Source organism: Epinephelus moara, chromosome 1 (assembly GCF_006386435.1).
Source record: "Epinephelus moara isolate mb chromosome 1, YSFRI_EMoa_1.0, whole genome shotgun sequence".
Lineage (NCBI taxonomy): Eukaryota > Metazoa > Chordata > Actinopteri > Perciformes > Serranidae > Epinephelus > Epinephelus moara.
The window spans coordinates 11636327-11650097 of NC_065506.1; the positions used below are offsets into that span (position 1 = coordinate 11636327).

The 13771-nt window shown below is 41.2% G+C and overlaps 1 protein-coding gene across 1 annotated transcript; it reads right to left on the bottom strand.

Moving 5' to 3' along the window:
• Positions 1-1013: 1013 nt before the first annotated feature.
• Positions 1014-5509, bottom strand: LOC126391175 (gonadotropin-releasing hormone II receptor-like). The gene is made up of 4 exons (XM_050045732.1): positions 5420-5509; positions 4317-4915; positions 2239-2443; positions 1014-1631 (listed from the first exon to the last, which is right to left on the bottom strand). The coding sequence occupies exons 2-4, from the start codon at positions 4863-4865 to the stop codon at positions 1192-1194; spliced, it is 1194 nt and encodes a 397-aa protein (XP_049901689.1). The 5' UTR covers positions 4866-4915; positions 5420-5509; the 3' UTR covers positions 1014-1191.
• Between the last annotated feature and the right edge of the window lie 8262 nt (positions 5510-13771).

Genomic DNA, 13771 nt, shown 5'->3' on the forward strand with positions numbered 1-13771 from the left:
GATAATTGAGGAGTAATCTCTGACTTTTAGGCAACTTGCACTTGACATATTTTTCACATTTTAAATCTTCCTTAAATAAACAGGAAGTTCTCAGTATTAACTTCTGCCACATTTCCTCTACCTATGATTGTGTGCATTTAGCCTGGAGTATTTAACGTCTTCTACCTCCACGTTTGCTTTTTAAATAATTTCATTTCATTGCTAAACCAGCAGCCTGGTCCACCCACTCATCATGCTGGCCTTCCTTCTTACTTCACAGGCGTCCCACCCCATGTCTTAAAGAAAAAAAAAAAAAAATCAAATTGCCCATTTCTGGACACGTTCATTTATTTTTAAATCTTCTGTAACCCCATATTACAGTTTGGAATATGTAGAATAAGTTACATCTCAGCATTTTTGTTCTCCCTGTGATACCTCCCAGTGCCTTATTGCAGAGTCTGCTATAAAGCATGGGTCATGTAAAAAGGACATGTTTTCATCTTGGAAAAGGAACTCAAATTGTTTCTCATGAACACAAAACACAAAACTACTCTATGCTCAAAAAATTCACAACTTCTGTTTTTGTTTTTAAAATTGATTCAAAGTCTCAACTCTTTGCACCATTCAGCAACATGTCAGCATTGTTTGTAGAGCTCCCTCATTTTCTGACAGCAAAACAATATCATCAGCATAAAGAAGAATGCACATTATACCACTTTCCCCAGCTGTTTTACCTCTCTTGCCAGATCCTTAATAAAGACAGTAAATAATGTTAGCAATAGATATTTGCCTTGTTAAACACCAGAGGGCGTGGAAATCCATTCTGTAATACATTCATTCACTTTTACACAACCAATAGGGTTGCTGTATGAGGCGTTAACAGCTTGGTAGAATTTTACATTAACCCCTGTTTGGTAAAGCTTATAATTCTAGGAGTTCATGATCAAATGCCTTTTGAAAATCAATAAAACATGCTTATTATATTTTAATCTGTTTCTATCCACTGTTGATATTGTATAAATGTGATCTATACAGGCTCTTTCCTTTTCTAAAACCATTTTGCTCCACCTTTCGTACACTGTTCTGCTCTAAAAACTGTACAAGTCTATTATTTAAAATGGGGGGAAACAATTTATGTACAGCGTTCACTAGACTAATGCCCAAGCAAATTAATGGCAACTTTAGGTTGTCCTCCTCCTCCACTGAACACAGTCAGAGACCTGCCCTCGAGGATTCTGCCTCAGCCTGTTCACAGCCGCTGTCTTTTTCACCAGTGGTTATCCCTCTTTTAGAGGGCAAAGCAGTAGCAGTACATTTCGCTATCACCACGTTAGTTTCCAGGTCTGACATCACTATGGCTTTGCGGTAGCAACTCCTCAGCCCCTTGCGGAAGCGTATAGTGAACAGGCCGTAGATGACAGGGTCCAGGCAGGCATTGAAAAGTCCAAAGATGAACAAGATGTGGGTGAGGGAGTGAGAGACTTTTCCCTCCAGGTCATCTGGGAAGAACCAGTACCACAAACCCAGCAGATAGTACGGGGTCCAGCAGACTATGAAGCTGATCACTATGACGATGCTCATTTTCAGAGTTCTCATTCTAGCTTTGGGGATGTTGTTCTTTGAGCAGCGAAGATGTGGCTCGTCTGAGGACACTGGAGGAAGGAAAGGAAGTCAGTTACTAACGGACACGTAAGAGGTGAACATGCAACAAAATTACTTAAATAAATATCAAATTGAAGTCTTCTTCTGATCAACTCATCTGTAGGTGTTTTCGTACTGTGGAAGCTTTTGTCATAGTTCTTAGAAACACCCGTTTTGCTGTATCTGTACTGCAAGAATTAGGTATGAGCGTGGTTCTTAGAACGCCACTTTGCGGGACTTTTTTAGTGCCAATTTCAGTGGGTATTCTTCCAGCACAAGAGGAACCATGAGTGACCTAAATGTATGGTGATTAGTCCACACATTTTTAAAAACGTGACAATGGAAGTACAATGAAATTTTGACTGATCAAAGCGAAAGTGACGTTGCTTTACCAGCTGCTAACCTGCTTACATCACTTATTGTGATGTTTTGTGTGGCATGTGTTGTTGTGATGTTCTTACTCATCATTCTTATTGGCGGTGAAAATGCAATCAGAATATGCAGTTCTTGGGGGAACTCCCCAGTAGTTAGTTCCTCTCAGCAAGTCCCCACAACTGTTTAGCCTGGAAACACCTTATGTTCTGACCAACCAAACACCAGGCTCAGCTGTGAACTTACAGTTCTTTTTTGTCATCCGTTCGGAGATCTGGATGAAGATTCTGGTGTAGCAGATAATCATTATGACCAGCGGCAGCAGGAAGAGGCAGGAGAAGGTGAACATGTTGTAGGCTGTTTCCTGCCAGTGAGTGACAAAGCTCCCCCTGGTGGTGCACTGAGTAAAGTTTGCTGGATACGTGATGGTCACATTACGAAAAATGAACATCTGTGGAATTAAAAATGTAAAAAGTATTAGGAAAGCATTTTGCTGTCATCAGCTAGGGAAGATTTTTTGCCTGGGACATGCAGCAAGGTGACATATTCATATCACTAATTTTATCCTACCAACAGTCCAAAAGACAAATATACACCCAGCAGCCACATTATTGGGTACACCTGTTCTTTAACTGCCAATTAACGCAAATAGCTCATCAGCCAATCACGTGGCAATGCATTAGTGTGGCAATGCTTTAGTCATGTAGACATGGTCAAGACGATCTGCTGATGTTCAGTCTGAGCATCAGAATGGGGAAGAAAGGTGATTTTAGTGAGTTTGAATGTGACATGGTTGTTGGTGCCAGACAGGCTGGTCTGAGTAATTACTGGGATTTCACCACAACCATCTCTAGGGTTTACAGAGGATGGTCCTAAAAAGAGGAAATATCCAGTGAGCCAAAATGCCTTGTTGATGCCAGAGGTCAGAGGAGAATGGCCAGACTGGTTCGAGATGATAGAAAGTAACTCAAATAACAATATAATAATATATAATAATATTTTCTTTGCACACTTTGGGCCCCTTAGTACCAACTGAGCATTGTTTGAACACCACAGTCTACCTGAGTATTGTTGCTGACCGTGTCCATCCCTTTATGACCACAGTGTACCCATCTTCTGATGGCTACTTCCAGCAGGATAACACACCATGTCACAAAGCTCATCATCTCAAACTGGTTTCTTGAACATGACAATGAGTTCACTATACTCCAATGGCCTCCACAGTCACCAGATCTCAATCCAATAGAGCACCTTTGGGATGTGGTGGAACTGGAGATTCGCATCATGGATGTGCAGCCGACAAATCTGCAGCAACTGTGTGATGTCATCATGTCAATATGGACCAAAAATCTCTGAGGAATGTTTCCAGCATCTTGTTGAATCTATGACACCAAGAATTAAAAAGGGGGTCCAACCCTGGACTGGCAAGGTGTACCTAATAAAGTGGCCAGTGAGTGCATGTAGTGGAATATTCGACATGACAAATAAAGACATTAAATCCTCACATCTGAGAAGCTAGAAGCAGCGAATGTTGAGTATTTTTGCTTGAAAAATTCCTTCAAAAATGACCAAAATAATTGCAGATTCATTTGTAATCATTCCGCCTCTGATCTTATTAAATTTTTGCTTTGTCTGGATATTGAATCACCTATTTAAAAACACTGGTAATGAACATTTCAGAATGTTGCCCTTTTGCAGAGTTGTACAACATCAACATCCTGCTTGGTGATTGGATTTAGCTGTATCGCCACATGTCTGCTTTTTTTTTTTCACAACATGATTAACAGTGTCACATGCTAGGCTGCCATATGTCTCACTGTTTACCATGAAGCATTTATACTGCCAGGATTAGGGATTCTCGTTTTTGTATTACTAAATGATAGAGCCACTAATCCCTAACACCGAGACCCTGTGGGCCCCCCCTAAATCATGCAGCAGGTTTTCTGCTTATGCATCGCCACATTTTATGTAAATGTACAGATTTATGTAACTGCAGAGAATGATGATGCATGTATAAGAATTTATTTTGAGTACATGTAAAGCCAGATTTAAATTTCATCTAACGTGTGGTTTGCCTTCAATTCAGTGCCTCTGTGAGACTGAGATAATGCATTCAGATCCAATAATCTGCAGATATAAAGACCTATAGCCTGCTCACTGTGATACTGTGTGGAGTATGGAGCAACACAAAAGAGAGATCAGCTCACAGCCCATGCAGGACTTCTCTTTGAATCAATTGCTTCCAAGTGGTGAGTCAATGTGTGTAACAGAACCAAACCAGCTACAATCACCTGTCTCGTCAAACCAATGTCACTTGGCCTTACCTGAGGGATTGAGAACAAGACGCTCATAGACCACGCCACCATCAGCATGATCCTGTTCCTTTTGCGGGCCATGCTAATGGCCAGAGGGTTGAGGATAGCCGACTGTCTGTCCAGACTTATCACCACCGTCACAAAGGCACAGGAGTACATGGCCTGCAGCTTGAGGAACATCAGAAATCTGCAGGCCAGGTCGCCAGCCAGCCACTGAACCGTGATGTTCCACACTGCGTCCACTGGCATCACGATGAAGGTGACCAAGAGATCGGCCGCAGTCAGGTTGATTATCAGCACTCGGACGTGGGATTTGCGCTTGTGGCTGTTGACTGCCCACAGCACAGCCAGATTGCAGAAAGTGGAGATGCCACACAGGATGAATGTTACGATCACTCTGACTTTGGCAGCTGTAGAAAAGGTAGGTAGTCGTGGCACCCCGTCCACTGATGTCCAGTTACAGCGATGAGGCAGCCAGTCACAGCTGGCATTGAGGTCAAATCCTGAGCTCTGCTGATACATGATGACTGCAGGATCACAGCAGGAGGAGGCGTTCATTTTCTGACCCTCACCAAGGAGTCAGCACTTTCTGATAAGCTCCATGGAGCCTGGAGGGGCCAAAGAGAGATAAAGCAAAAGTGTACACATAAGCCCTTTGCACAAAGTTGTTGGAAATAATTATCTGCATGGATTTGCATAAGAAGACTAAAAAATATATATAGTTCTTTGAGCAATACAGTGGCTGACAGAGGGGGAGCAGTCTACTGTGTAGGTCACATCTCTCTGTTGCTCACTGATGTGGAAAGATGATATTCTTTAATAAACCACATTATGCCCACTGACCAAAAAGAGGTAACTGTTTTGGTATCCATAATAGACAAACTTCTCCATAGCAGCATTAGTCTACAGAAGTCTTTGAGTGGTGAAACTGAAATTAATAAAAGCTTACAAATGAATATTATGTTATTATCTTGGATTATAGTTTGATGTCAAAAATACTTAAAAACAGCAAACAATGGTAACAAATACTACATCTTCTTTTGCATGACATTAATAGAAAAAATATATGTTTAATAATATATAAATACAAGAATCATCTACAACATACTCACGTGTATGTCCTGGTTGTCGTGGAGTGATGTATTTCCCACATCAGATAGCGATGAAATAAAGTGAAATCCTCTCTATGAAAGTCCCAGACCCTGCTGCGGCTCCATCTCCCTGCTTGACTCCTTATGGTAACTGCAGCACTGAGTTTCTGAGTATTCCCCAGGCTCTCCTCTCAGTTTCATCTCACTGGACCCCTCAGGAGTTTTAGAGACGCAGTTTGCTCTCCCCTCTCTGTGCGCGTCCGTCGCTCCGTGGGCGCGGCTTTAAGAGCGTCTCCACATCCCAGCAGCGTCAGTTCAATGAACCCTGAACACCGCAGCCCCTATCAGCATCACCATTGCTGCTCTTATTACATGCATTAATTAGGGGTGGCAAGGTGGAGTGGACAAAATTCCAAGAATATCTATATAAAATAAAAGAATGCAGTCTGAGCTTACAGTCATTGGTTAGTTTTTGCTGACGCTTTTCTATGTTGCATGAGAAGGCATGCGTCATATTACCATGCTTCTTACTTTGTCCACCCCTGTATTATTTAGTAGGTGTGATGAATCCATCAGTAGCATTTTCTTATCTGATACACAATGTTCTTGTTTTGGTTGTCAAAGCAGCAGGAACACTTTTACCTCTTCCAGTCTTCCATCAAGATACATGCCCCATCAGCAGCAGCTCCCAAACAGCAAATAAAGGGAAGAATATGGAGAGAAACTGGTCCTCCTTCGGCTGCTGTGAGGGTTAACATAACACACTGAGTCTACAACTCAGAGCATTAAGGAATTACTATTATTATTGTTATTATTAATAATAATAATAATAATAATAATAATAATATGATATAGGAAGAAGATAAGACTTTAATAATCCCACACTGGAAATTCGTTACAGCAGCCCAGCAACACATTACAGCATCAAAAATAATTATTCTATTTTTAATTGATTATTTTAATTTTATTTTAGCGTAATTTTATAAATCTTTTATTCATATTGATTATATAATTTATCAATATTATTATGTTATAATTATATTAATTTATATTAATAATAATGACAATAGCATTATCATTATTATTGTTATTATTATTATTATTTTATTGTATTTTTTTTAATAATAGTAGTAAGCCCTCTAGTAGTAGCCTAGTGAAATCACAGTAAATCATATATATAAATAAATAAAATCACATTTGTTCTCTCATTCTAAACATAATATTGAGTTATACAGATTATCTTATTTGCCCAGATTTTGAGTAAGGTTATGGTAAGGTGTTCTCATTGTGCTCAAGCATTTATGATTTGGGTGAACTAGGCCTTTACATAGGCTTACACCACCATGGATCACATGACTGGGCTACTATAGTAATATGTGTTGTTTGTTGGAGTCACAGGAGATTTCAGCCCAGCCCTGCAGTTTCCCTCTGCTCTATGTAAATTTTCGTTGTTTTGTTTTTAGCATCTTTTAGCTTACTGTTTTGGATGTCCAGCCCACAGCTTTACTGTTTTGGTTCACTCTCACGCCAGGGCCACACTGCCTGCGAAGCGCAGCGCACCGAAATTCTCGCGCGAGCCGGAGAACCTCCGTTCACATCAGATGCGCATTTCTCAACGCCGTCGACAAGCGATTCTGCTCCCAGCTGTTGTTTTTCACTGCCTGGCTTGACATTCGCTCGCGGCTCGCACAGAAAATAGACCAGACGGCGAACTGATTGCTGCAAATCGAGAGCCTGCCGCGGAGCTTCCCGGCGCGGCGCGGCCAGTGTGGATGACACAGTCGGTTAACATGGGCGCCGAAAGGAAACTGCCTTCACTTCTCGGCGCTTCGAGGCTATTCGCAGAGCCGCATTTTTTCTCAGGCGTTGGAGGAGACCAAAGGCGGAGCTAAAAAGAGAGTGAATGTTGCAGGGCACCAGAAAGATGTCCAACTGAATGCTGTTCCATGCCTGCTGAATGTAGGCATCTGTCAATGAACAAGTTTGCCATATAAACTTGAGAGAAAAGTTTGACATTTTGGCAACTACACTTATACTTTTTTTTAACTGAGTTGGATGAGAAGGTCAAACCACTTGTGTATCTGTCTGTTAAATATAAGCTACTGGCAGCAGCCGATTGTCTTAGCCTCACATAAAGACTGGAAATGGGGAAATAGCTAGCCAGCAGTTAGCTGTCCAAAGATAAAATCTACCTACCAGCATCTCTAAGGCTCACAAATCAACACATCACTGTAAATCTAACTTGTTTAATCCATAGAAAAGCCAGAATGTAAAAATTTATAGTGTTTTGTCAGTGTCAGTGTTGTGTTTATTGTTTGTTTCTGCTGCTCAAGTGGCCAAAAAAGTTATTGCTGCTTCCAACAAATGTAAACTTAAATGTGGATGTAGCCTATGATAAAAACAAAATTACACCCTTATACGGTTCATTTCTGGGGTGACATTTGCTATGTACTTGACCACAACTTCTGTGACACTGGAGATATCAAATTTGACATTTAACTGAGTGTATCAATGGCCGAGTTATATGTTATGGATATGCATGCATAACTACAGACAGGAAAAGGTCACCACTGAGTATGTTTTGTTTCCAGGCGTACACTGCACCCCACATTCCCGGTCCTCAACACTTCATTATAGAAATGAAAACACCCTGCATACTTTTGACAGCATATTATTTAACACTCACACACTCTACTCTCGCATAATCCATGCTCTTTATATAAGATAACAAAAGAGGGCTTATGTGTGCTTCCCTTATAACCACTTGAGAAAAAAAAGGACAAAAAATAGAAAATATACTTAGTGGAAGATATACCTGAAAACACCACAGTCGGAAGTAAAGATTTGGTAACAGTTTAATAAAATGACAAGTGCTGACTTAATCAGGCCACAGTTGTTTAGACATGATTACAAATGTATCATTTATAAAGCTGAAAGGTCTACTATGCAATATAGGCCTACTTGTAAACACACTCACAAGTGAAAGTAAAAGCCAACCCCAGATTCAGTCCTGTTTTTGCCTCCTTCATGGATGACAACTGGTTACAGTCTGGCACCTGGTTGATACCTTTCTTAATTCCTGACCAGAGTTGGGTATAACGTGTTACAAAGTAAGTTAGAAAGTAACGCCTTAGAGTACTTTGATTACTTTTTGCAGTAACGAGTAACCTAACGCGTTAGTTTGCTGTTTGAGTAATCAAATACTTAAGTACATTTTCAAACAAGACATCAGTTACTTCCGTTACTTTTAGAACGCTGGTCCTTCAGCTCCGAAACAGCAACGGCTGTTTGGTTCTAATAATGGAGATAAAGTCTGAAAGAAGCCACGGAGCTTGTGGCTCGCTACGTGGTCGGAGAAATGCTGCTCTTGTCCTGTTTTTATTACTTTCACTATTATTTGAGTCACTGCCAGAACTGTGTCTGTTCATGTGCCAGCCGACATGTCGTTGTAGTCACCTAAAAGCGTCAGCAGATGGCAGGAGCTACATTTGAAGCGCCATATGTAAACTATCAAGCTACTGTATCTTCCACAGGAAGTTCTGACAAATGTTTCAGAATAAAAGCCTATTTAGAAAATGGAGGGATTCTCTCAGCCGAGGTTATAAGGGGCTTTTAATTTGAAACAAGTGTTGAGTTTGAAATGACGGTGCGATATGTTAACTTTACAAAGACAACGGAGCGGATAAAAAGTAAATATATAAACACACAGAGGGATTAATAAATAACGGACCGTCTATAATGTAGTTTGTTTCAAATGAAGCTGGGAGCCTCTGCAGTTGTGGTGAGTAAAAGCCCCGCCGCTATTTGTTAATGTTATTACTTTATGTCCGACCGTGAGGATGTACCATTGTTTGCTAGCTTGATGCTAATGACAGTAACGTTAACTCAGCGGGTTGACAAAGTGCCTCTGCTGTTTCACACCATCATTTCCCCCTTTTACTCTGTGTGGTAACATCCCTAGAGGAAATATTAAAAACGCTGGGGTGTTGTTGTCATACAGTTGTCTACGGCAGCAGATCGTTCTGTGTTTCTACTGGTCAAAGTGACGGCTGTGATGGGAGAATTGGATCTCAGTGAAGGGCAAGTGGTCCATAACTTTAATTTTGGAGACAAAAAAATGTAGGCTTAGCGCCCTGTGGTCCATTGCCCAATAGGAAATGTAGAATACTCAAAAGTACTTTAAAAGTGCTTGAGTTACTTTTCTCAGGGAGTAACGTTGGAAGTACTTTTAAAGTAATTGAGTTACTTTACTCAGGGAGTAACGCAGTAAAGTAACTGGTTACTTATTTAAAAAGTAACGCAGTAACGTACTTTGATTACTTTTAAAGTAACCCTTACCCAACACTGGTCCTGACCTCACCTGAGTGCTGTGGTGGTACACACCCATAAACGCTGTGAACACAGAAAATAAGAAGAAAATGCAGGCAAAGGACAGAGTCTCTGCAGATAAATACACTGCCACACACTTCTAGTGGGTCATACAGTAAGTGATGATTGAGAGGGTTTTTCTTCCGTATGATACCGAACACTGTTTTTAAGGTTAAGTTCTGCATAGTATATCTTTAAGTCCGATATGAACCACATACTTTGTTGTTTCTTGGTTTAGATAAAAGAAATAACTGCAATAAGGAGTTAGATTAATCCAATGAATGAAATGCATATTTGGACATATGTAGTTTTTTTTTCCCTTTCCACTTAATTTTTTTCCCACAGAATCATATTCTATTCATGGTGGTCGCTGAGCCAGTACAAACCCCAGTGCTGGGGATCTAATCTCAGAAAGCCATGACACCCTGCCAGATCAGCAAACTTTCTGTTGCTGCCATAGCACAGCTTAGATTCAGTGCTGGCGCTGGCCAACAGCCCACTGTGACCCCTGGTGCTGGGATTTACTCTGGCTGAATTTGTATTGATACTGAAGGTAACTAAAGCTAACTGATGGTCATTTACTGTACTGGAGCTGTGGCTCGCTATCCTCCCGGCAAAGTAGTCCATAGCGGCAGGGAGAGAGGCAGAAGGACCACAGGGTGTTGTAGCTAGCTAATCTTTGACTCATTTGTGGTTTGATAAACAGAGAGAGAAAGAGCGGGGCAAGGTAAGGCTGCACTGCACAGTCAATGAAATTTTTTTTAAAAAAGAAGAAAAAAATCAATGTTGATGCTGTTGCAGGCTGCCACAAATAAATCGATGTTTGGGAAACACTGCACTTGCAGTATTAATAATGAGTTACAGAAATAATGTTGAGAAAGGGAGGTAGGAGGAATCAGTTATTTCATATAATCACTACAAACTGGATGGACAAGGTTCATAATTAATTACTTTTTTGTGTTATGTTGGACATGGGCTGGAGCCATGCAGAAGAGGAAAAACACACATTAATGGTATGTCATTGCCATACATCTCAGCTGCAAACTCTCTATTCTTTCTACAGCTGTGGATTATCAGCGGCCTAGCTGTTCAAAGTGATGGAACAGCTGATTGGTGCTGCTTGTTGGTTTATGCAGATGTCAGAGTCTGGGCTACTGTCCAAACAGACCATGACCTTCCCACTTCCACAGACATCGGACTCATTTTCATGTTAATCCCCAGCGATTGTGGTGCTTGTATTGAGGCTAAGTATTATTCATTCATTGCTTCTCTGTGATCTTGCTGAAATCCTTCCCCTTCCACAACCAACACACATTACTGCACCTGCAGACAACAGAATGTTTAACCCTTTTGCTTCCTGGACTAAAAAAAAAAAAACAGGAAACCTGCTAAGTGTCCTTCTACCTCATACCTCATACTGATATTACATTTTAGCAGCACAGTGGTGTTTTGAGCTAAACACTAACAACAGCATGCTAAGATGCTCACAATGACAGACATGTTGCAGGGAGATGGTTTACCCAGTTCACCATCTTACTTTGGTGTGTTACATTTGGACAAGTCGAAAATCTGATCAATGATGTAAAGTTTAGGTTGTGAGGGAGACACAAATGTGTGCACCAAATTTCATAGCAGTTCGCCTGTTGAGACATTTGACTCAAACCTACAAGTGTCAGCCTCGAGGTGACACTTGAGGAAAAAGTCAGTAGATCAACAAAATCATTAGGATTCATTAGAACATGTTATTCAGCTTGGCATTTAGTTCAAGTCATAAGATTTGGAAACCAGTTTGAGCTGAGTAAATGCTTAGTAATGGTCTAGGCAATCTGTGGCCACACTGCAGGCCTTTGTAATACTGACCTACATGTTGGCCAGATGGGATTTAACAGGCTAAAAGAAGCTGGCAGGCCAGTCAGCTGATAACCAAAGTCCTGATACTACATCACAGGAATAGGGGCCAGATGTGTGCCCACAGTACCTGTCTATGGTAAAATGGTAAATGTACTGCACTGGTATAGCACCTTTCTAGTCTTCTGAGCACTCAAAGCGCTTTTTACATGATGTCACATTCATCCATTCACACAATGGTGGCCGAGCCTACCATACATGGTGCACTCTGCTACTCAGTTACCATTGACAAGCTAGAGTAGATGTGCATTAAAGGATAACTTTGACTTTAACATTAACTTCATCTAACCAAATTTGAGGTATAGTGCAACATAAAATAACATGTTTTCATAGCCATCTCTGTGTCTCTGGGGGCTGCTTAGAAACTTGCTGTTCTTCCACGAACCGGTGACGGCACTGATGCTCAGAAGAACTACAAGTTATTTCGGCTTATATTTCTAGTCTTCACCTGTGGGTATCCAGGGGGCGGGCTCTACATGCATCCAAAAACAAATCTTTCTTCTTGTTATACATCGCAAACTAGCTGCATGTTTACCAAAACGACAACATTTAGTATGATTGCAGAGGATTATGGATGAGGATATTTGTCTGACCGAAGGAGGAAATGCAGTGGGGAGCAGCTGAGGTTGCAACTAAGCTGTACAAGAGGGCACCACCCGCGGGGGACGCTCCAGCACCTGAGCTGCTGAGAGCAAACACAGACTGGTGATGCCTTTGACAGAAACTGAATAATTCTGCTGTACTGAATTTCAGCAGAGACAGTTTTTGTCAGATGCTGTTGCCAACTACAAATCAGAGAGAGCCCATGTGTGCATTACTATGCATGAAAGTTTCACTCCTTACTTGGACAGGTGTGCTGGAGACTATGGTTGGACTGCTGGACAAGTATTTTGACAACTGGCTGAGTGTCGCCTGTTTTTCTGTACATTTTCTATGGTTTCTCCCTCCAATGAATGAGTGAGAGCCCCTGCTCCACCATAAGCTCAGAGAGAGTGGGGAAATACAGCGTGTAGAGCATTTCATATCGGTGAATTAATGATTTGTTGTGGCTAAACCAGAGTTAGTGATTTTTGGAACGGTGGACTAACAAACCATGATGGTTTTAGTGAGTTTTATTTTGTTTGAACGAGGTGCTTGAATGTATCGGCCATCGCTGGTTGTTGGGCTAACTGTGGCTGGTTGGAAAATCACTTGTTCAGGATCGCGAAGATAAACTTTTGACTTAATTTAGAATTTTTGTAACCAAAGCTATGTTTGTGACACCCACGCCCATGTGGTGAGCAGGTTTGGGGAGTATTTGGGGTTGAGCATCAGGAGCTCAGGCGCAATGCATCCTCGTACATGTAGGCACTACAATAACTGTTGTGTAAGAAGGAATACTCAGAAAAACACATTCTGTCAGTAAAGCAAACACTGAGGAATTGACTGCAGTACCTTTAACGCTGATTGGATGTCTACTTAGATTGAAGCAAATTCCTCCTTTAAGAGGTAGTTCCACTGATTGATATTAGCTGGTGGCTTACTGACCAATGTCCATGGAAAATACTGCAGCAGCATTAATGCAGTTTTTTACCAGAGAGCAGTGAAGTAACAATTCACCTTCATAAATGCTGAAAACCTGTCCTGATCCAATAAATTAACACATCACTAATTGAGCGCTTCATTATCTGTGGACAGGCTGTTCCTGAGTTGAAGGTCTCCTGAATCAGTTTTATCTGATGATGTTAAATTCAACCTGCTGGAGCAGAGTCAACCTTGACAAGACGCTGCATACTCAGCATTAACAGATGTGCTTTGGACTGCAGTGTGATCATATTGACGAGATGGCTGGCCAGGATGAGCCAAGGTATCTTAGCTTATCACAGGTATTCTGTCTGTGGATGTGAGGAGAACTGCAGTGACTAGTGACATAAAAATAATAGTTAGCATGTTAGCCGTTAGCCTAGATACAGCCGGCGCGCATAGTAGCGTCAGACCTGTTAAAACGTAATTGAACGGGCATACTTCAAGTGCAAAGTTAGTCCACTAAACAAGCTTTTTTCCCACAAAGACCGCCTCATATCGTTAGGATAAATGTCAGAGAACATATAGAAAACG

Excerpts from the sequence above, each read along its gene's own strand:
- LOC126391175 (XM_050045732.1), bottom strand. The coding sequence starts at position 4,865 with ATGAACGCCTCCTCCTGCTGTGATCCTGCAGTCATCATGTATCAGCAG. Across the intron at positions 2,444-4,316 it reads TCTTGTTCTCAATCCCTCAG|ATGTTCATTTTTCGTAATGT; the intron begins GTAAGGCCAAGT and ends TTAATTCCACAG. Across the intron at positions 1,632-2,238 it reads ACGGATGACAAAAAAGAACT|TGTCCTCAGACGAGCCACAT; the intron begins GTAAGTTCACAG and ends TCCTTCCTCCAG.